Source organism: Globicephala melas, chromosome 1 (assembly GCF_963455315.2).
Source record: "Globicephala melas chromosome 1, mGloMel1.2, whole genome shotgun sequence".
In the NCBI taxonomy this organism is placed as follows: domain Eukaryota; kingdom Metazoa; phylum Chordata; class Mammalia; order Artiodactyla; family Delphinidae; genus Globicephala; species Globicephala melas.
The window spans coordinates 86880893-86904703 of record NC_083314.1 but is presented as its reverse complement, the minus strand read 5'-3'; the positions used below and the strand labels follow the sequence as shown (position 1 = coordinate 86904703).

Below are 23811 nucleotides of genomic sequence, written 5' to 3'. Positions count from 1 at the left end.
ACGCTCATCAATTTCGGTGGCTTTTAGCTGCAGGTGATTTCACATACCCTCCTAATGACCATTTTTCATCTGAAAATATTTTTCTCTGCCTCTGTGCAACTTTCCCTCTCTCCCAGCTTGCCCTGGACACACATAATTATATATGTATTTAGAATATTGGATGGGACTTAGTTTACGGGGAAGCTAAGGACTAGGTACTGTGCAGCTGTTAGTTATTGAGTGCTGTTCTAGGAGCTGAACATACATTAGTCATGGAGTCATTCAACACTGAGTAACCACCACCATTCCCAGTGCCTCAGCTGCTCTATGCAGCAACTGTCCTTTGCCCTAGGCAGGCATTATCTCAGGAACCTGCCACCTGGAAGCCTCAGTGCTACCAGCTGGTGTCTCGCCCTGACTATATGGCATCTAAACGACTCTTTTATCTTCCCCTCTCTTACTCTCCCACATCATTGTGCCTCCCGCAGGCTGACAGCTGACGTTTATTGAGGGCTCATGACACAACAGGTACTGCGCTCAAGCCACGTTCATAGGTTAAATCATCTCATACGTCAACCCTATGAGGTATGTAGAAATGGTATTCATATTTCACAGATTAGGAATCTGAGACACGGAGAACTAATTTATGGAAGATTGCATGACTAGTGAGGGGGGAAACTGGAACTGAACCCGGGGTTCTATTCCAAAGTGCACACCCTCACTCTTATGCTGCATTTTCAGAAGGAGCTCAGAAGAAGCGTGATTTTCTTAGCTAGAAATCTGTGAATTTTGCAATTTACAAATGGCAGGAGGGTTCTTTTCCTTCTTCCTTGAGAAAAGTGCCCGAGGGATCTATCATTGATGATTTCTGGGTTTTCCCTTCAAAGCACATTGGTGGGAGCTAGAAATCCAGGTCTGCCAGCCGCGCCTTTAGGTAAGTCCTCTTATTCCTCAGTTTTGTTATGTGTAATATGGCAATAATTATCTATTAAGTTCTTGTAAAAATGCTTTGGAGAAATTGTCTCAACAATGTAAGCTATGGCACGTGTCTGTTCTGCAATTACTAGGAATCTCAGGTACAACTAAAAATTGAGAAGTAAAAAAATATTAGCAGAGTGAGTCAGAGTTTTTAAAGAGTCAAGCCAGCCCCTCAGCACTCAGCGCTGGAATGCTTTCCTTACACAGAACATCCAGCCGCCATCAAAGCCAGGCTCTGCGGCTCTGCATTCACAGGGAGGGACAGCCACAGACAGCCTGCGATCCCGGAGAGCGAGTGGCTGCCGTCTGTGTGGGCAGCCCCTTCCCCTTCATGGAGAAACCCGATGACGCCCTCGGTCCTCTGCTCACAGACATGACTTCATGTGCTCCAGCTTTCTGAGGGCCGAGGGGATCGCTCCTCACTCTGCCTCCTGGAAAGAAGACCCCTGTGCTGCCTGTACCCCTAAGGGGCAGCCCCAGCGACAAGTTGTAACAGGAAAGCAGAGGGGCACATTGGTGGAACTTGGAAGACACTGGGGCCTTTTCCCAAGAGTTCACTGAAGGAGACTAATGTGGAAAGGGTCTGGGAAACACCAAGTCACCCAGCCTTTCTTGCTGCCAGCTCCACTCTTGCCAGGCTCTCCTTTCTCCACGATAGCAACCAGTGGACACGACAGCCTGGGTCAGCCTCCAGGTCTCGACCTGAGCTCAGAAGTCCTTGAGAAGAGGCAGCAGGTGCAGTCAGTCTGACTACCCTGCCTCCCTGGCCTCATTTCCAGCTCCCCTCACAGCTGGATTCTCTCCACACTGGCCTCTGGCTGTGAAGTCACCTCCATATCTTTATTATAAGAAGGGACCTTCTCTCCATCACCAAGGAGAAAGACCCAAGGGTCCCAGAGAGGAAAGCATCCCCCTAGAGGCGGCAGTCATGTGCCCAGAAGCAGGGAGCTAGACCACGTGCCTTCCTGAGGTCCCTCTCAGGGAGAGGTGGTATTTCTTTAAGAGTGCTTCAATGGGCCAAGCCTACTCTGCAGGGCTCTTTAACAATGGGGTGATAAGAGTGTAATGGGCTGATTGCTCTGGAACCTATTCTGAAAAGGAAAAATACACAGAGCAGTGCACAGTACCCTGTGACATGAAGTGAGAGTTTCCAAAAACTGGGCCTGCTTCTTCTTTAAAGTCCTGTTACCTCACACTGTTTGCTATGCAAGTCCATAAAATGGAATCCTGGTGTACCTTTCTTCTTGTTTTATTGCTAGGGAACTGGTGTCTTTCCTATTTGGAAAATTATTTATTGAGGAAAGAAACATCCATTTCTGTAAACATGTATATTGCTCTTCCTATTTATATTATAAGAAGTATTTCAAGTGGAGAAAAGGTTCCTGACCTCACAAGGACTTTTTCTTGTTGGCACTCTCCAGAGAGACAGCACAGGCCTGGGCATTGGCAGACCTGGGGTGCGGGCTGAGCCCCACCCTGAAGGGCTGGAAAACCACGGCTGACTGTCAGCACCCCTCCTCCTCTGCTTCAACCCCTGGTCCTCAGTTTCCTTATTCGGTTTAGCGCTAAGACTCTATGAGAATCCACTTCTCTGGACTTCAAGCACTGACCGCGAGTATTCTCACCACCAGACACTCAAGGGTGACTTAGAGAGGGGAGGGAGAACCAAGGGTGGGCAGACTCACGCCGCGCCCCAGGTGCCAAGAACAAGCAGGAAGGATTCAGGCCCCGCTGTGAGGGCTGTTGTTTTCCCCACCCAGAGTTCACTTCCTTTTCTTTTCTATTAGACAAAGAACCTCCTCCACTCTCAGTCCTTGTGGTCTGAGAGGGCTGACTCGCCTCAGCGCCAAGGCAGGTGTGAAGCCCAGGCTTCAGCCAACGAGTCCGTCCCGAGCAGCTGGCCGCGATGACTGGTGTGGGAACGGGCACTGGACCCAAGATTGCCAGTGACAGTGCGACCCAGGACTTCGGTTGGATCAGTTGGAATGAAAGAAGCGTGTACTGTTGCTGAGGTTACCTGGGAGATGGCGCCTGGAGCTGTGGGTGGACGTTTTATCACGTCTAGGGGGAACCTGCCCCAAACTGGGGCCACAGGAAAGCGGAGCTAAGAGGTGGCTACAGACTGCATTCCAATCACATCACTTGTGTCCCTGTGATGAGAACTAATCCTGACTTTTCAGTTACGTGAGTCAAGAAATTTCTGTTTTGCTCTAGACAGTTTGAGTCGTTTCTGTGATTTGCAATTAAAAGCGTCCTGACCGATATGTCCATAAATATATGACATTTCTTGCATCTTGGGCTGTTCATGTTGCTTTAGTTTACATTAGGAAATAGGATCAGGAACGTCTGTATAGAACTAGTTTGTTCTCCTATTTAATGCAGGAATCTCCTGTATTGGTAAAGGCTCCATTCTGATTTTGGGTTAAATACCAAGGTATCAGAGGGATCACTTTGACCTGTAGAAGTCTGCTCAGCTTCTTTGATCTATCAAGGCATTAGAAAGCTTTTCTTATGTTGGCCCCAAATCTGCACCTGTGAAATTGCTATCAGTGCTTTGTCTCTGGAGCAACACAGACAGAGGCTGCCCCCCAGACTGGCTTCCATCTTTCCTTCCACATACCCGCCCCTCTCTCTAACCGAGCAGGGTCCCTTACCTCAGGTTTCCATCTGAAAACCATGAGTTGTGACTTCTAGGCTTGACTCTGTCTATCATTGATATCTTTTTTGTTTTGATTCCTTCTGTCCCTGAGTTTAACGATGTTTAATAATAATATTTAATAATGCTTAATAAAGTTTCTTGTCTTTCTGTCCCTTTCTTCACAATTCCTACTGCAACCACCATGGGTTATGCCCTTATTTCTTCAGGCCTGACTATATCAATAATCTAGCACCGTCTTTTTCTGTCCTCCCCTCTCATTCCACAATAATCTCTTTAAAATGCAGTGTAGGTCGTACCCTCCCCCAAACCCTAAATCATCCTTCTATTGTTTATTAAATTAACTAGCCCTGACATTCAAGGCCCCCTATACTTGTCCTCTGTCCCTCCCCAACTTTTCTAATCTTAATTCCTACCATGCCCATATCCTTTACATTCTGGTAAGAGTCCTCTGCCCAGCCTCGGCTTGCTAATCACTATCCTGTAGACACACTGTGTGCCCCAAACCTCTGCAGTCCCTATTCTTCCTTTTCTCTATCGATTACGGTTGGTCTTTCAAACCTAACTCAAATCCTTCTTGCCTCACCAGTTTAGAATGACTCCTGATGCACCAACTGCAAATACCACTAAGTCAGCACTTGGTTACACACTAGTTTCTCATCCCCTACTTATCACATGGTCTCGGAATTGGAGGCTACATCAGCCTCCAACTCCTCACCCCTTTCCCACAGTTGGAGGGAGACGGCTACTACCCCTCCCACACTGAGGCCTCTCTCCGTGGCAGCCCTCCCTCCGCCCCTCCCTCCTCTCTCCACCCCCCTCCTCTCCCCCTTCTCTCTCCCCTCTGCAGTCCCTAGTCATGGAGGGACTGAGATTGACCCCTCCACATCTTGAGATGTCTCTCTTCATTTTGAATTATGTGTCTCTCCTAGACAATTCAAAATACAAGATCACAAATACACAGAACCAGACCCTGACTGGGCAGGGGTCCCCCATCACCCCAGATGGATGAGTGAATAACTGACTTTGTGGTGTGCCCACTTCACTCAGGGGGGCAAAGGGGCTTTTCCAATTCTTTGGAAATGAATTGTGGTTACACGCTGGGCTTCTTTTCTTGAAGTGGCTGAAAGAAACACAACAGTTCAGTCCCACCTGGTCTTCCTTGGTTTTAGAAGCAGAGGGATGAACCACGTGTGGGGTGGGCAGGGTAGGGGTGGTAGGGCCCTCTCCTCTCCGCTTGGACCACACATCCCTACCCCAGGGCCAGGTGGGCATCTGGGGCTCAGGTGTGCCTCCTTTCTCTCCCTCCATCCCCCGTCCCAGAAGTCCAGGTGCAGGCTCCACTCGAAGCCGGGGCAGCCCCAGCTAAGGCGGAGGAGAGCTGAAGTCACTCACCCATGTAGAAGTACTCTGGGGAACTGTCCTCCGACGAGAAATCCTTCATGGTGCCTCCAAACCGAAACCACAGTCCAAAAGCAATGACTGCCGACCCTGCCAGCTGAAAGGCAAACAGCCCGCATTTACAAGGGAGGGGAAAGTGTGCAGGACCTGGGAGGCCTGAGGCCCAGAATCTGAGGGTTGGAGGGGGGTCCCTAAGAAACCAGCCCGTCTCCCCTTCACGTTTCTTATAATAGGAGTGGAATGATGTGCTCAAAGCCCCCAGCCCACCCCAGGTCCCTGATGCAATATTAAAACTGGGGTTTCCTGATTGCAAGCCCGGAGTTTCTCCCATTCTGCCAGGCTGCCCCGCGGTTATGGGGCATACACAGCACAGCCCAGGAGGCGTCTCAGAAGGGGTATTCCCACAACAGTCCCCCGGGAGGGTATTTGGTTCCTGCCCTATTGTCCCCTGCTGGGCACTTGGGATTTCCTCACCAACACCACAGTGAGAGGTCACCGAGACAAGGTGAACTCCAAGACTGGGGGAAACCCACTTTTTTAAATGGGAAGAAAACACGCCAACCTCAGAACCTGCCCACACCTCCTGAGTGTGCAGTGCCCAGTTAGAAAGCCGTTTCAGAGGCGTCTAGAAGCCGTCCTAACCCCCCGGCTGCCACTGTCACTGTGCCGCACTGCCTGGGGATGGTTTTGCAGGCAGTGAGGGAAACTGGCTGGGGTTGTTTTGTTTCTTTTTTTGTTTTTTTTTTTGGTTGCTATTTTGGGTTTCCATGGAAAGCAAGAAAGGAAAAAGTAATTTTCTGAAAAAGCCTGGTCTGTGTGCTGCGTGGCTCAGGGAGAGGCTGAGTGGCCGGCGCAGGCAGCGGCTGGGCAGGCTGGCGGCTGGTAGAGTCATGGCCCGCTTCCTCTCCGCCACTCGGAGGACTTTTGTGAGGCTCCGCACCTGAGCTGGAAGCCTTTCCTTCCCAGGACTGTCACAAAGGCCCGCCAGCAGGCTCCTCTCTCTCCACAAACACCCATCTCAAATTTCATTGTGTCAATCAACAGATGGCCACTGGCACCTTCTGGACTCAAGGCACCACAAGTGAGCAGAGATGTAGAAAGAGCCCCGTGGTTCTGCCAACCCATCCAGTTAGTGTTGGGCTCCCCTAACCCATCCCCAGACCAACAGTTTAGAGGCTGCCCCCGCCCCAGCAGGGAAGAGTAGACACAGATGCCGGCAAAAGGGAGAGAAGCACACAAGTCAGAGAAGTAGAGGTTTAATAAGGAAAAATGATGTCAAAGTCAGGGTCAGACCAGAGCCCTGTTTATACAAGATCCTTCTGTCTGTGGGCTATTTGTAAAGGGCCGGGGCTATCTGTCTGAATATATATGAGGACTTTATCTTTCTTCACTCTCCATCTTCCCAAGGCCCATTCCCTCCCTGGCCAGCTTCTTAAGCAGAGCAGCATGACTGCTGCAGGAGGAACTGGAGGGGCAGAGGTCTACCAGCTGGACTCTCTAATGTGGAACAACTAAAAGTTTCCAGTACTTAGACGAAAGCACTAATTAGATAATGTGAGGAACAGCTAAAGGAACTGGGTGCAACCAGCTTTCAAAGGTTTTTGCATTTTTTAAAAGGGTAGCAAGGCGTGGAAAAATATTCCGAGAAGTCATGTCAAAACATTAACAATACTTTTCTTTGACAGGTAAAATTACAGGTGACTTTTCTCTTTTCACGATACTTTCTAAGGTTTGTGTGTGAAGCAGGTATTACTCTTGTAAGTTTAAAAGTGTGATATGGTAGTTTAACTGATCAGTCCAGAAAAAAATGGGGAGAGTTTTCTTGGGCTGTGCTTTAGTTTGGGAGGAAATCGGCTTTGAGGTCATTGCTGTTTCTGGTGCAGGGAAGAGGTCATTGTGAGGTCACTGCTGTTTTCTGATGCCCTTGGGAAAGCCCCATCCTTGGAGTGCTAGGGGCTCCCTGGGACAGATGTGCCCAGCAAAGCCTCACAGGCAGCCCTGCCTACGCCGCCTCTGCAGCAACTCGGTGGAAAGAGTCTCCAAGTACGAAGCGAAAATCTGTTGATGGAGGCGTCAGGCCAAGGCCTGTAATCACCGAGCAGACTGTGGAGGAGGTGACTGGTCCCAGGGACACCCTATCACGAGGCCACATTTTTGGCACCTCTGACCACAAGCTCTAATTTATAGCTGTCTGGGATCATCCTCCCAGACGGAATACATTTGTCCATTTTTGGCACCGATGTGTTTGATGCATAATGGAAAATTAAAAGAGAGGCTGCAATTTAAAGCCAAGGGGCAAAATGAGAAAAACTCGGCGCCTGCTCGTCCACACCCCCCCAACCCCAAACCCAGGCTTTCCTCCTGGGTCAAGGAAACTGTGGTGTGGCTGAATGTCGTCACTGCGGAGGGAATCCTCCCAGCATGCCGCCGGATCAGGAAAACTGTGGGCGGGGCCAGGTCAAGCGCGAGGCTGCGCCTGATGACAGCCATCCCCGATTTGGAAAGTGGCATCAACAGAGACAATGAAGCCCTTTGGTCCTTTGTAACTCGCTGTTCTTTCAAGACTCTTGAAATACTCTGTGTTCCCTGGACCTTGGTTGCTCTATCACACACCTGAAATTGCTTGAAAAAAATTCACACCGGGCTTCCCTGGTGGTGCAGTGGTTGAGAGTCCGCCCGCCGATGCAGGGGACACGGGTTCGTACCCCGGTCCGGGAAGATCCCACGTGCCGCGGAGCGGATGGGCCCGTGAGCCATGGCCGCTGAGCCTGCGCGTCCGGAGCCTGTGCTCCGCAACGGGAGAGGCCACAACAGTGAGAGGCCCGCGTACCGCAAAAAAAAAAAAAAAAAAAAAAAAAAAAAAAAAATTCACACCAAGTCCAGTCCAGTCAGGGGCAAAGTGAGCAAGTCTGGTGTCAGTAAGGCCCATTGCTCTGTGCGTCCCATACCCGGGAAGAAAAGTCTCACTGAGCAGCCTCTAGTGCTAAATTTTAACCCTACTAGACCAACCCCACAACCCCACCCCATGCCCCCATTCTCAGCCCCTCCTTTGCATTCAGATACAACACTGTACCTCTGGTTGCACCTCAACACTGCAGCCAACATGAGAACAAATAAGGATGGAGAGGCTGCCCCTTCACGTTGCTTTCCTTCTCGTGCCTCTGCCCGTCCTCATCTGCTCTCCTTCCTCCCTGTCTTTCACGGAGGAGGTAACTATGGTCCTGACTGCGTACCGTGTTAAGCATTAGGGAAGCAACGATGAAAAAGACATGAAAAGTCTGACATGGAAGATAATCCCATAAACTAATAAATGCCACAGGACGCAGGAAGTGTGCTCCACGGACCTGCTTCACTGCCCAGGGATTAGAGCAAAGCGTGATGACCAGCGTGCAGCAGAAGGTGTTCTATTTTGACTTACAGCTTGAAGAATGAGCTAGAAGTGTCGGAGCAGGGAGGGACTGGAGGGAGGAGTGAATGCCAGGCAGAGGGAACAGTGTGGGTAAGGGCTGCGCTGCCTTTCGTGGAACCCTGTGCTGGGTAGAGAGAGGAATCTGGGGAAGGTCAGAGTCTGGGACTTGAAACAGGAGTTAGGGCACACGGCTCACAGCTTGTACTAAGCTTGCTACCATTGTGGAAAGTCCATGGCAGGGCCTTGAGGAGAGGGGAGGCGGGAGCCCTCATTCTGATGGGGGCAATGAGCAGCACGAGTGCTGCCTGATGCCAGACACGATGAGAAGCCAAAGGTAACGACCTGAGTGGTTGAAGGCCAGAGGGGGGATGTTAGGGGCTGGATGCGGTGATCGGCGAGGACCATGATGGATCCGCTCTACCAACCAAAGAACTTTGCCGAGGGCTACTCCGCATCCGCGACTAGTACCAATCCCCATGCCTTTGGAACAATTACCATTAGAAATACTGTTTTTCCAGGGATGGACTTTTTCATACAACAGCATGAGTAGGGCTTTGATGCTAATCATTTAATAAACATTTGCTGAGCATCTGTCGTGAGCCAGGAGGCAAGGATTCATAGATAAGGAAGATCCAGTTCCTTCTCCAAAGGATCTCAGGGGCTAGTGGAGAAACTGATCCCACCTCTGTGGCCCAAGAGGGACTCTAACAATGCAGGTCAGAGAACCAGCCCCTGAGAAGACCCCAGATGTCATCATTCTTTGCATCACCATTTGTCTTCTGTGCACCAATTGTGCATTAAGCACTCAGAGAATGTGATGCAACAGGATTTTGAGGGCAAAAGTGTGTACACTAGTTAAAAAGAAGAGAGAAGTAAAATAGAAAAAGAAGATAGAAATGTAAGGAATAGACGATGACATTAGATCGGGGATTACCTGGTACAATTACATTATGCATTTTCATGGACTAGTCATTTCAGTAGCTAACCATATTCCAGAGAGTCTGCAGGACAAAGTTGCAAATTGTAAGCATATGTCCATGGAGAAGCCTGTATGTGTTCTAAAACTAAAGCAGCAGAAAAGAGGACTACAGACCCAACTGGAAAACTTTTAAAGCAAAGTGGATGAACAAAAAGTTTCCTTTAATTAATGTTTATCTGCCAGAAAACAAGTCATTTAACATGAAGCAAAGCTTGTTATTGGATTTCAATTATATTGTGCTGTATTTATTTCCACTCTCCTGGGATTGCTGATGAAATGTTCTATCTTGAGGACATATTCTTTTACTTAAAAAAATTTTTTTTTCATGAATCACAAACGTGGTTCTTAGGAAGGCACCAAATTGGAGGGAGGGTAGTGCTGAGATACAAAAATGTGAAGATCACTCCCCAGGCCTGGGTCCTTCATTCTTCTCAGCTCCCCCCACCTCCACCCCTTGCCTCCAGCAGAAGGTAGCCCACCCTGATCACAAAGAGCGAATACATGCTACTCTGCTGTCTGATGACTAAACCCACCAGAAAGCTCCCTTTCTGGGTAAAAAGCATCACTTAGGGATGTTCTCAGGCAGCTCATGTGCTTTTCCCTAGATAGGAGACCCAGTTAATTATCCTCAGAAGCTCTAGCCACACAGTTTCAGTTCCTTCTCCCACTTGGGGACCCTGCTCTTGCTATTTCCTTAGCTTACAAAGTTCTCCTCTGCTCCCCTCCACCTGGCTCACACCCACTCACAGCTGTCAGCTCTCATGTCACTTCCTCTGCGAAGCATAGCCTAGCCCAGGTGTGTGTCTTCCTCCATGTCTCATACAACCACTTCTGTTTAAATATTTCTGTAATTAAAAAAGAAAAATTAAGTCCTGAGCTATGTGAGGGAAGGGACAGGGTTTATATTGCTGTGTCCCAAGCACCTACCCCTCTGCCTTGCACAGCCACCTCCCAACAGACATCTGTTAAATGAATGCATGGAGGGCCTTCACAAAGGTACAGTTTAGGCTGTGCTGTTGACTGAATTGTGCTCCCTGCCACAATTCATGCGTTGAAGCCCTAACCCTCAATGTGATGGCATTTCAAGGTGGGGCCTTTGGGAGGTGATTAGGATTAGATGAGGTCATGAGGGTGGGGCTCCCAAGATGGGATTCCCTCATAAGAGACACCAGAGAGTGCTTTCTGCCACGTAGGACACGGGGAGAAGGCAGCTGTCTGCAAGCCAGGAAGAAAGCTTTCACCAGGAACTGAATTAGCTGATACCTTGATCTTGACTTTCCAGGCTCCAGGACTGTGAGAAATAAATTCCTATTGTTTAAGCCACCCAATCTATAGTTGTTTTTTTGTTTTTTGTTTTTTTTTTTTATGGCGACTTGACCTAAGACAGGCTGATAGAAGCAATTGTGAACAAACTCCTTCACAGCCCTCCAAGGGAATACTTCCCAAAGTACTGATTTCAAATTCATCTGCACCTGGGAAACACTGTGCAGACACCTCAGATGGCACTGTGTGAATACACTGTTGAATATACTCAGCAAAACATTTTCCCACAGAAAAACAAAACAAAACTAGAGAAGGTAGTAACAGTTCTGTGTTTTCCAAGCCTGCAGGGATGTGTGCCATGCATCAGGCATGGACACAAAGAATAAATCTATACATGCCTTTTATAGGCAGGACATATGAATACTTAATGTAATCATGGCAACACACACACACACACACACACAATGCACTTGAATGAAAAAATAAACAAAATGAATTCTGTATTCCTGCCCCTCCAGGGTGAATACCATGTACATACATACCCAACTCTTTTGCAATTCTATTCTTTGGGATGACGTCACTCAGAGGGAAATGACACTTCAATCCGAGAAATGTCATTAAAAGCTTTTAAGCTAATACTTGCTCTTGGTGGCAATTCTCACCCCAGATGGAATCAGGTAATGAACACTCACAATTCTTGATCTGATTGCAAATCACATTATGATACCATAAGGGTAGTGGGAGTTGCATCCTTTTAGCAGGCAAAAGTCGGAAGCACATTTGCTCTAGAAGATGATACTAATTTTCTCAAAGAGGTAAGCCAGCTCCCAAGATTTTCATCCAATTATGCAGTGAAAGCAAGGCAAGGATTGAGATGGCACTTCCTCAAAATCAAGGATTTTGTCAGAAGAAATCCAAGAGCCAAATGCCATATGACATCCAGGTGAAACCACCTCTGAGGAAGCTTGCTACCCTTGCCTCAACATCAGGACCAGGTGAGGTGGAATTGGGAGGCAGGACTATGGCAGCATATGATGAGACGGCTGCTAGGTTGGAAATGCATGGGTGTCAGTCTGGAAACGCACTGGTTAGTTGCCAGTGTTTCTGATTTCCCCTATTATTTTCCTCACAACAATTTCATAAGAACAAGCTTATGCTAAGAAATTCCTGAAAGACTTCCTTCAGGTAAGGATATATTTTAAAAATCAATGCTTAATTCTCTGCACTAATGGATGGGTTCTGCAATTCAAACCACGATAGAGCAGGAGTGTTCTATGCATCTCCAGAAAGATAATTGGGCTACATATTTGTCCTAATTATACCTTCTGCTGTTTGTTTAGGTTGTTAGAGTTAACTTGTGTGGATCAATTGACATTGCTGGGGGGTGGGGGGGGGATAGTACAAAAGTGCTGGGGGGATACCAAGGTCGGGGAAGGAAACTGAGCCAGGATGAAAAGCTTGCTCTGAATGATAAAGCAGATAAATATAGATATGGAAAGTGTATGTATTTATTCAGTGGTTGTACACAATGCCTTCTTCTAAAGAGATACAGGGAAAAGGAGAGGAGAGATCAGTAAGGATTAGGAGAAAGATGATGGCTGTATAGTTTTCTTCATACAGTAAAAACAAATGCCACAGGCTACTGGCTAATGATTCCACTGAGCAGACGGCTCTATCAAATGAAGATCAAATACAACTAAAGTAAAATCCAATCCACCAAGTTATCAAAGTGATTTAAAGCCAGTGTCTGTCTTACCTGACCGGGGGGACGAGCTCCAGGAGGACAATAATGGTCTTTTCTGTGATCTCTGAACTCCCTCCTGGCAGCATCCAGCTGGCTCTTATCCCAGGCTTGCCCTCTGAGTAAACAGGACTTTGAGGGCTACCCTGACGTCTATGACATCTCAACTATATTGCACTTTTACATAAGCAAAGATGGAACATTAAACAATATTTATTTTACAGCCTAATATTTTTCAAGGTAGTTTGAGAGAACTACGCTTGAGCAGATAAACAGGATTTTTGAATATCAATCAATAATAATGATCTTCACCCGGTTTTAGTTGTTACAGACAGACAATGGGAGAAAAAAACGCTTCAGGTAAAACTCAGGTTAGATTGGAACAAGCCAAAACACTTTGTTTATTCAAAAGTTAGCTTGAATGGAATCCTGAAAGTCTTGTATTCTAGAGTGAATTTTTCTTAACAGCAATTTGACCAGAAATCATTTGGGGTCAGAGAGGCAGGCAGCACTGGGCCACTTACAGGGGACTAGACGGGTACAAGGAGCACAGGGAGACCACGTGGGCTTCCTGGATGAGTGACAGCAGCTTCCAGGCCCCATTCCTGCCCCACTGGGGGGCTCTGTTGTCCCTGCCTAATTCCTTTGCCCCAGTTTATAAGCTGACTCTTTCCCAGTCACCATTACAATGGGGAGGACAGGGCTTGGCACACACCTTGGAACATTCCCCAACTGCTCTTGTAGAACATTTTACCTCTTCTGAGTATTCAGACTGAATAATGATGCTCTTGGACAGGATAGTAACAAAAACAATCCACATGTATACGCTGTGTTGTCGAGGAGTTGTAGCAGATAAAAACGGGGTTCTAGGCATCCCGGGTTTGAATCAGGCTCTGCCACTTAGTAGTCCTGTGATCTCAGGCAAGTCCCTTAACCTCACTAACCTTCAGCTTCCTCAGCTGCAACATGGGGGTAATAATAGTGCCTCCTTAAGAGATTACATGAGTTCACCTTACACGCTTAGAACCACTCGGAACTGTGATTGCCCAGCACTTATTGTTATTATGGCGGTAGACTCACTAATGTTATATTCAAACTGAAAACTTAATCCTACTCAAGATAGGAAACACCATGGCCACGATTCTAATGATTTAGTCCTCGGCTGCCTTCCTCTACGAATTTTTATTTTAGCACTACACTCTTTCCATGACAGCTGGGATTCCCTTGAGTTTCTAAACCTCTATACTAGGTATGTCGGTCCTGCTTTCCAGAAAGTATGTTCCCCCTCTCTCTTTAGTTTTAGTTTTTATAAGACCCAATAAGAGAAAAACAGGAAAAGATGACTTATGAGAGAAAGAATAACTATATTTAGGCTAGAGCTATCCAAAAGAACTTTCTCCAGTGATGTAAATATAAATGTTTTCTGTCTGTGCTGTCCAATACTGCAGCCACTAGCCACCCATGGTCACTGAGCACTTGAGACGTGGCTAGTGCAACTTAGAAGGTGAATATTAAATTCCTTTTAATATAGATTAATTTAAGTGTGAAAAGCCACATGTGGTTAGTAGCACAGCCGCCATATTGGAGAGTGCAGGTCTGGAATTCACATGCTCATCACAGCTTCACTCTTCTCTTCTTGTCAGTCTGTAGACTTGGAGTGGTTAGGAGGACAGTTTCTGGGGCCACGCACAGAAACCCAGCTCTGCCACTGGCCAGCTCTGAGGCCTCGGACAAGGCTCTTAAACTCTCTGTACCTCTGTTTCCTTATATATAAACTAGGGGTGACAAGAGCTGCTATTTCAGAAGGTCACTGTGAGGATTAAGGAAGCTAATATACAAAATGTGCATGGGGAAGCAGCCAGCACGTACCTTCCATTTATATAATGCTTAATATGCTTCTTCAGGTTCTTGCTACTGAAACTAATTTTAAACACTGTCTCTTGATACACACCCTTTCTCAATTCCCATCTTGCTTTTCCTCTGCCTTAAACCAATCAGGGGTGTTCTCAGCCTTTCTCTTCTTTCTCCCACGTGCCAGAGCGTTATGCACCTCTTTGCACCTGCATTTCTGGAATGCATCAAGACAATCCAACACTGGATATAATCTCCCCAGCCATAAACTTCACGTTTTCTAAGCCAGTAGCATTTATTATACCTTATATTCCATGTGCCCTCATAAATGTGTACAGTGAAAAGAACACAGGGTTTAAAATCAGAAGACCAGGGTGTGAATCTTGGCTTTGCTCCTCCCGAACTCTTGGACCCCAGACATACTGTGCTTGCCTTTCGGCTTTCACATCTGTAAAACGGGGATTACATTACTTCATGGGATTGTTGTGATTCATGATCAAATGGGATAATGTATGTAAGAGCATTTTTAAACCAAAGCATCATATGAATGTTATTTTTGTCCCTAATTAAACCCAAAGAGGATGAAAAAAGCAAGCCAAGGTAACCCCTATTCGTCTGTATCATGTGCTCTCAGCCCATCTGGTCGCCCCATCTTATGGGCTTCTTTCTCAATTCCTTCTCCTTAATTCCTTTGCAAGCATGACATGATGGTTAGTAGAGTGTCACTTGCTTTAGGAGAACAGCCCTGTTGTGATATTAACTGTCAGTGTTAAGGTGGGGAATGGAAGTTATGTTCTCTTTTGTCACACATGATTGGAGACCCAAAGATACTACATATTCTGGAATAACACAGTGAAACATAATGGGCAATGGACAGGTGGCCTCCTGGTAATTGTAGAAACCAACAAGTCTCAGTGTAAAAGAAAATTCTTAGAAGAATAACGGTAAAGTGGTAAATGGAATTAAGAGAACTGCCACAAGGAAGCCAGGTGAGCAGGCCTAAAGGAAGGGCGCTCCCTGCCCCATTCAGAAATGAGAGCCACCAGTGGATCTTTGACCTCTTAAGGCCACATCTAAACCGGTGCTTCTCAAAGTGTGTTCCCTGGACCAGCAGCATGAACAGCATCTGGGGGCTTCTTAGAAATGCAGACCTACCAAATCAGAATATATATTTGAACAAGATTTGTATTCATGTTCAAGTTTGAGAGGCACTGATCACCAAAGGTTTTCCTATTTCTACCCCCTGGCCTTCCCTTGGTAGCACAGAAGCAGGGCGGGGAACAAACAAACGGCTCCAGCGCTAGGGTCTGTTAGCCAGAGCTGTGCCAGTGACCGCCGAAGCTATTCTAGGTGCTGAGAGATGGAAGAAGAAGGATACCAGCACAGCACACTCCCTGCCCCGAGGAGCAAAGACATTAAAGAGTCAGTAAACTATACTCAAAGGCACAAAGGAGCACCAGATAAAGGTCTTTTGAGTGCCTCAAGATCAAGGACTGCGTCTCAACCATTTCTGAATGGTGCCCAGCATTTGGTAGGGTGCTGGGCACATAGCCGGTGGTAAGCACGTACTTGCTGAGTGACTAATTGCAGAGGAAAGACTTCAGGCCTTTGATAAGCTACAAGACTCTTGCCACTTTGCTTGGTTGGTTGGACTTAGGACACCTGTTTCCTACTTCTCCTTACCTTTATGAATCTCTTGGATTCTAGATTCCACTTTCCCACTTGTTTTCTACTGTTTAAATATGACTACCAGTAATATATATCTATGTTACTGAATATTTACTATCTCATGTACCATACTTAATACTTTACATATATTTACTCTTTTATCTGCACCAAAGTCATACACTGATGTTGATACTTGATTATGTCCATTATATAGATGAGAAAATGGAGGCTCAAAGAGGTTAAACAGCTTACTAACGAAGCACCCCTGTTTAGTAAATACTATGGCCAGGAATAAACCCAGGAAGTGAGATGCCAGTATCCACCTTCCAGGCTTTGAATTCGTGGATGTGAATTGCCATGCTGCCTAGACCTGGCCGAGGTCTACCAGACTCCTGGAACCATAGCTCTGGCTTCTGCAGGCTGGCTCCTATCATAGAGTCCTGCCCCTCCCAGAACCACTGGGCCCCTCTGGTCCAAAATAGGGGAGGCTGCCGCTCTCTCCCCACCTTGACAGAAATCAGAAATGGAGACTATCCAACGACAGGGCCAAGGAAATTCCTATTTGCCTTCTGGGGTGGTCTAGCTTTCGGGTGGACCCATAGAATACTTTCTTCGGGTATTTTTTTAAACAAGTCTTTCTGACAGGTGGTAGCTCTGGAGCTACAGTTTGAAATGAATTTGGGAAAGAGGAGTAGACAAGTCAGACATCTCGTAAGCCCACGAGACACGGTCTTTCCTAAAAGCACCTGTTAGGCATCACCAAGTGAAACTCCAGAGGTGCATTAATAACAGTGAGAAGGAAAGGAGAGCAACTTCAAACAAGCCATACATATATGGCATCTGACTTTCAACAATGAACGGTCCTGCTTCCTGTTGGTCGGCGACCCTGAGCAGCTCACACAGCACAGCGGTGGGAAAACGCCGAGTACACAACAACAAACCGAGGAATAAACAGAGCCCAGGTTTTTTTCTTTCTTCTTTAAACCAACACACGTGGCTTGGTAGATTGTGGTGTTTTATTTATATCACTATGCAACGGAGGGGAAAAAAAAAAAAGGTGATCGCAGTGAAAGGCATGGGACCATGCCATGCTATCTGACTGTAATGTCCGAATTTAGACATGACAGATATTGGGAGGGGTTTCATGTTAGACATCAGCCATGAAAAGAGAAATTAATTTAGTGGGGCTTGGGGCCAGGCTTTACTTTTGTTTTGTTAAAATTCAATGGTGAGCACAGTCAGCAGCCCTGGGCCGGGGAGTGCTCTGCTGGCTCTGGCAGGCTCTAGCTGAATGTTTATAAAACCAGGAGCACAGCCTAGGGAAACTTCACCCAGCTGCCAGAAGGAGGTTGCGAATCGATTTGCAGATCACAAAACATACCCGACCCAGCCTCTGCGTCTGCCTTCTGGTGAGTTCCTGACAGGAAAGGAAGTGCTGTCACCCAGGGGGACCCCAGACCTCAGAAGGACAGGCACGCAAGCATCTAAGAGTGTGTAAATAGAACGCCTGAAGTCATGGCGAATGCCTGTCCTTCCAGGAAAACTGTCCCCTGCCCTCTCCCCCTTCCCCAAACTTCCCACAAACCCTCTAACCAGGAAAAAAAACAACTTCAAAAACTAGGGTGGGGCTTTCCTGGAATCAGGTTCCCTCAGTTACAGTGAAGGTACACATCTAGACAATTTATCCCAAACAATCGCTTTCCTCTAAATAATTAGGAGCCTGTTTCAGGTCGCCCCTTTCCCTTTGGTTGTACAGTTATAGACATGGGAGAGCTGTCTGTGACTGCTGCTGGTCCCTGGTCCCCATTCCCCATGGAACTGAGAGTGAGGAAGGCCCCATATTCTCCTCCTGGGCCCAATCTGTACAAAGAACAAACCGACAGGGAATGAGCAGGAAGAGACAGGCTCAGTCCTCCAGATAAAGTTGACAATTGATTACCTTTGCAAATCGGGAAGGCCATTTGTATCCAGTTCCCTAACCTGTAGATTCATCAATTCTTTCTACAGATGTTTATGGAGTGCCTTCTATAAGCTGGGTGCTATTAGGCGCTGGAGATATATCCATGAACAAGACAGAAAAAGATTCCTGCTCTCAGAGTATTCTAAGTCCTAGTGGGGAAAATCCACAAGTACAAACTGAGAAGCCAGTGTGTAGTCATCCTAAAGCAAAGACAAGCTGTAAGTTACTTGGCAAAGATATACACTATTCCCCGATACTAAGGGACTCTGGGGAAAGAGCACTAACTTTTATTAAATGCTTTCTATGTGCCAGGCACTTAATAATAAAAGTAATAATTAAAAAAATTTGAGCACTTACTACATACTGGGCTCACAGGAAGGTGAAGTCAGATACTTTACATATTTCCTTTGAATCCTCTCAGCAACTCTTTTACCTCAATTGTTCAGCTGAGAAAACAGGGCTAGAAGTAAAGATAATTTGCTCAAGCACACTCTGCTTGCGATCTCTGCACTTGAGCCTGATCCTTTCGTCAGCTGGTGGTCACACTCACCCTTGCTCTGTTCCTCTGCCCGTGGGTGGTGTGTCACCCCCCTCACCCTTGTCCACCTCCATCCTACCAGTCCTTCAATCTTCAGCTTAAACGTCCCCTTCTTCGGGACAACTGTCCCAACTCCTCACTATTGCTGGGAACTCCTTAATTAGGTCGGATATATAAAAGGTCATGCCTAACCCCAGCGGCTAATACATGATAGGCACTCTAACATTGCTTTGTTCCTACTTCCCTTCCTTCCTGTGTTTAGAGTCAGAGGTGTGAAATTTGTCACTTGATTATATGCTGTTGTTGTTTGTTTGTTGTTGTTCTATATTCATTGGTCATTTCCTCAACTAGATTAGCAGCTTAGGGAACAGTATTTTTAATTTATAAATTATATATATATACTTTTGTCAATATAAATTATGTATATTTATTTATATTTACATATATAAGTTATTTTTACAGTTCTTGTGCATTGATTCTTTAACAGAGTGGTTCTCAAACTTGAGCAAGCATAAGCATTTCCTGGACTTGTTTAAATAGATTGCTGGGTCCCTCCTCCAGAATTTCTGATTCAGCAGGCCTGTGATGGGGCTGAGAATGTGCGTCTCTGGCAAGTTCCCAGGAGGTGCTGATGCTACTGGCCCAGGACTCACACTTTGAGAACCACTGGTTAACTACATGTACCACAGTGCTTAGGAGCATGAAGGCTGAGTCTGAGTCCCACCTCTGCCACTCATTAGCTGTGTGACCTTGGGCAAGTGGACCTATTTGAGCCTCAGTTTTTCCTTATTTGTAAGAATGGGGATAATAACAGTATGCACCTCAGGATTGTTGTGAGGATTAAGTTAATAATGAATGCAGTGTGCATAGCACTGTCCCTGACACACTGAAAATGCTCAATAAATGTTGCCTATTATCTTGGAAAGGCTGGCACAGCATCAGGCACTAAATAAGCACTGTACCCAGCCTAAGAATTCCTTCTCAGACTTCGATAAAACCTCTTTTGAATTTGTAAGCAGTGAGAGTGAAGAGTGTCACTAAAGCATGACATTTATAATTAACAGTTTTTGAAATTAAGCCAGACTATTCAAAAGCACAACATAAAGGGCCTTTAGAAATGCCCTTCCCGATAGTATGCTGGATGTAAATGCCCAAGCGTACAAAAGCCATGTGTATTTTTAAAATTCAGGGCTGTCTATGGGGTACCTCCTTCACACCTTCCCCTGCTGCAGGATGCTGAGGATGGCAACTTGACCTCTGAGAGCTTGGAATTGCTGGAGTCACCCAGGCATCTGGGCTAATGGGTTGGCAGACACAAGCAGAGACCATCCTTCAATAATTAATTAGTTGGAGTCACGGGAAAACAAACTCCCCAGAGCAGATAAGACAAACAGCAACCTCCTCTATCCTAGTTATTTTCAAGCACCCAGCCCCCTTGCTGCTCCCTCCCAGCTCTAAGAACTTCTTCACCCAATGCAAGATCTGTATTTTCCTTCAGGGTCTGTCTGAGCAGTTATAGTGACTGACATTCCCTTGAGGAAGCCCAAGAGGAAATGTGCAAAGACAATTTTCAGACCTTGTCTCCCAGTCCTTCAGGGCCTGAGGCAGAATATCCAGGAATCTAGGGATGGTCTAGCCCTAATCTTGTCCCAGTAATACAGGAGACAAGGGTCATGGCCCTATCAGCCGGTGAACCACTAATCCTGGGAATGTTGTTCATTCAACGCAAAGTTGAATGAGATCATCTCTGGGAGCAGTAGGATTTAGCAAAGGCTTTGAGCTGGGGTTTGTGGGGAGGTGCTGCTGCCCCTTGCAAGCCCCTCCCTTCCGCCCATTCCCTCACAGAAGAGCACCACCGCCTCCTTCCATCCAGCGGTACCCTCCCCTAATGCCCAGAAAAAGGCTGAACCCCCACCAATACCACTTCCACTGCTACCCCCAATTTCCTACACAAGCCCGCCACAGCCAGGTGATGTCTCCGCACACTCCGGATGGGGCACCACCTCTGGCAGTCCCGGCGCCCTGGCGGGCCCCTGCTCCAGCGGAAAGACAGAGCGAGAAGGGGGTGTGTGCGCAGAGAAGCTGGTGGCCCCGCACCTGGTGTTACCAGACTCCAGATGAAAACCGAGGCAGAGAGGTTCCTCAAAGGGAAGAGCCGCACGGGGTCTCCCCCCTTTTCACCATTTCTCATTGCTGAATCTCTCTCTCTGTCGGTTCTCTCCCCCTCCATCTTTCCCTCCCTCCCCCCCTCCCCACCCCGCCCGCTTTGTCTGCCTTTTTCTTCCCTCCGTCTTTTTGAACACCCTGCCTTCAGGAGCCCGGCTCGGAAGCCGCAGCGGTCAGCTCCCCGGGGCCCCCTGCCCTGCGTCCCCGCCCAGCCCCCTCCCCTGCCCGGCCCTTTCCGCTCCGGGTCTCACCCAGAAGAGCAGGTTGAAGCCGAGCAGCAGGTACTTGATGCACCGCAGGGCCCCGCCGAAGCGCCCCATGCTGCGGCCCCGGCGGCGGGATCCCGAGTCCCCAGGCCCGGACTCGGAGCTCCGGCAGCGCCGGGAGCCGGCGGGGAGGGGGCGGAGCGCGAGGGGCCTTGGGCGGGGCCGGCGGGGGGGCGGGGCTGGAGCCGGCACAAGGTGAGAGAGGGCCGGGGAGGACCCCGAGCCAAGAGGCTGGCGATGGGTGGGAGCGCCGCTGGGTGGGGGTCGAGCGGCCAGAAGGAGCAGGTACCCCGCTCACCTCCGGAACGAGAGGCCGCCTCCTTCCCTCCCCAGGCCGGGCGACGAGCCCCGCAGGCACCCCTCTCGCGGTGGTTATCGGAGCATCTGCGAGGAAGGAGCGTCCACTGGAGACCCGAGACTCATTTAATCAGAGCTCTGTGCAAAGACTTATTTGAGGCCTGCGGTGATGGTTGAGAATAAGGACACGGCCCTGGTGGCTATGGAAACTAGGAAGATGGCCTCGGGTAGAAGAGATAAGTAGGACCCAAAGCCGCCCAGAAGCTGGCAGTACCCGTCGCGGGACACCCGGCCCGGGGCATCCGGTCCCACGTTGTGATTCCCCAGCGCCTTGCGAGCGCACAGGCCGCGGAAGCAGCTTCTAGGGGACCCTCCCTCGGCCCCTTCCGCGCGACTCCAACTCTTACCTTAATAGGCAAGAACTGGGAGAAGAAGGCGTGGGATGCGGCTTCCCTGCGCCCAGAAGACTGCGACCCATCCTGCTCGGCCTGGCCATTGGAGGGGAGTCAGACACTCCGGGTCCTGCTGTATTCGACTGATGGGAGAGCTTGGAAAGGAATCCAAATCCTCGGGGATTATTGTGATGTGGAAATGGGAGCAAAGGGGGGAAGGTTTTGTTTCGCTTTATTTTATTAAGTTAGGGGTCTGGTGGGGAAACCAGGCTCCCACTCCGAATGACTAAGTGTCTGCAACATGTGGTGCCAGGCAGCACGGGGGCGACAAGAAAGTGTAAAATCCAGGGAGCCTATGCATTAATTCAGTAAAACTTTAAGTGCCCCTTATAGGCCAGGGATAGTAGCAAGCCTCAGGGACTCGACAACGAGGGGACAGCCAGGCCTGCTGCAACTGGCTCTGGTGGTAGAGACAGATCTATGAGCAAATCATAGCAAGGTGAGGATGCGGGGCAAGGTTCTGGTAAGCACCGCCTGCCCTCTTGGCACTGGGCAGGGAAGGCTTTGCTGAGGACAGTGGGCCTGAGCGAGTCCTGAACGAGTCTGAGCAGAAGGGAAGAGCAGACGGGGCCGCAGGTGCCAAAGCACAGGGCTGGAGAAGCCAGGGGCTCCTGGGGGGCCTGTGAGAAGGGGAGCAGCCCAAGTGGAGCAGAGGGAGGTGAGTGGAGAAGGTGCTAGGGCACAGCTTTCAGTCAGCTCACAAAAGTGCCAAGCTGTCCTGGGGCCTCAGTTTCCTCATCTGCAACATGGAGGTACTAGTACATACCTCGTGGAGTTGTGCAGGTTAATGAGTTAATATTTGTAAAGTACCTAGAACAGTGTCTGGCACAGAGTAAGTAAGTACAATATCAGGGTTAGCTATCACTGTGTTGTACTCTACCAGTCAGTTTCCACCATGTTGCCGTCTTTACCATCTGTGTCTTTGGACACTTGTTTGAATATCTCATGAATTTTAACTTATGAAAATGAAGAGAAGACAGAAAAATGAATGTGTGGATTCTGGTAATAAGTATAAGCCCCAAATAGTGAAATAGAGGCAGAGATGGAAGTCATTAGGAATGCAGAAAGAGGCACATCTTTAGTTTCAGTCAAACACTTATTGTCCTCTCTGATCTATCCAAAAAGAAAAGAACTAAAGAATAGTGTCCAGTACATGGTAGGCGTTCAGTAAATCTCTGAACTAAATGAACAACAATGCTATGATACTTTAAATATATTGTTGAATTTTATGTCTCTAAGACAAAATACATTCTCGACCCTCTGGGAACAGAACCCCTATTATAAATCTATTATTCTTTCACACTACAATTTTAGCACACATGCATTAGAGACAGAGGGTTGCCTGCCTAACGTAACAGATATAGATTTTGAGTGTAGACTTCCCCAGCCACCCACCCTCCAACAAAGTTGTGTCTTAGGGGAGCTGACCCTTGACAGGACTAGGACATCCTAACTGATAACACGTGTTCAAGAGTACATCATTATATGAAAGTAGGAGACTACATTAAATTAAATAAGGAAGTTAGCCTTTAAACTAGACATTATGCAAAGCCAGAGACAGGAGCTAAAGCAGGGCATAAGATGGTTAGACTTCTATTTTTAGTCAAATTGGGGCTGCATGGAGGATGCTTTGAAGTTAAGGCTTGAGACTAATTAAGAGACTACTATTGCAGTTCAGGTAAGAAATGAGAACCTGAACCAAGACAGTGGCAATGGGTTTAGGAAGGAGGATCAGATTTCAGAGGTATTCAAAAGCTTGATGAAAGATCAAGACAGATTGGATATACGGATAGGAGGGGAAACAGAGGGAATGATGACTCCTGGGTTTCTTACTTGGGTGAGTAACCAGGCAGATCATGGAACCATTAACACAGATAGAGCTTATAGACGATGGAGCAGGTTTTGGGGAGAATGTTACAGATACTGTAGGTGGGCTCACCTGTCACCCAATCCTATGTCCAATTTAGAGGCTAGGAAGGTTAAGTACTTGCTTCCTGGTATCCTTTGCAGGTAGGGGTGGTAGTAGGACACAGTTCTGATTAATGGGATTTATGTGGAAGTCTGTTGGGAGGTTTCTGGAAAACCTGAAATTGTCTTGGTAAATGGTTCAGTTGTGGGACTTCCCTGGTGGTGCAGTGGTTAAGAATCTGCCTGCCAATGCAGGGGACACAGGTTTGAGCACTCGTCCAGGAAGATCCCACATGCTG

General features: G+C 47.7%; 1 protein-coding gene across 6 annotated transcripts in view; it reads right to left on the bottom strand.

The window, feature by feature from the left end:
• The window catches only part of TSPAN2 (tetraspanin 2), a 43962-nt gene extending 22302 nt beyond the window's left edge, over window positions 1-21660 (bottom strand). For 2 of the 6 annotated variants that reach the window (XM_030869131.2, XM_070045522.1), the window contains exons 1-2: window positions 20841-20976; window positions 5009-5111 (exon numbers count right to left, since the gene is read on the bottom strand). In XM_030869131.2, the coding sequence (XP_030724991.1) occupies window positions 5009-5111; window positions 20841-20909 (172 nt within the window). In that variant the 5' untranslated portion in view covers window positions 20910-20976. Of the gene's footprint in view, window positions 1-5008; window positions 5112-10149; window positions 10248-18242; window positions 18262-20840; window positions 20977-21153; window positions 21459-21559 lie in introns of those variants that run through there. The other 4 variants (XM_070045526.1, XM_060300899.2, XM_060300886.2 and 1 more) reach the window with 4 other exon arrangements.
• Between the last annotated feature and the right edge of the window lie 2151 nt (window positions 21661-23811).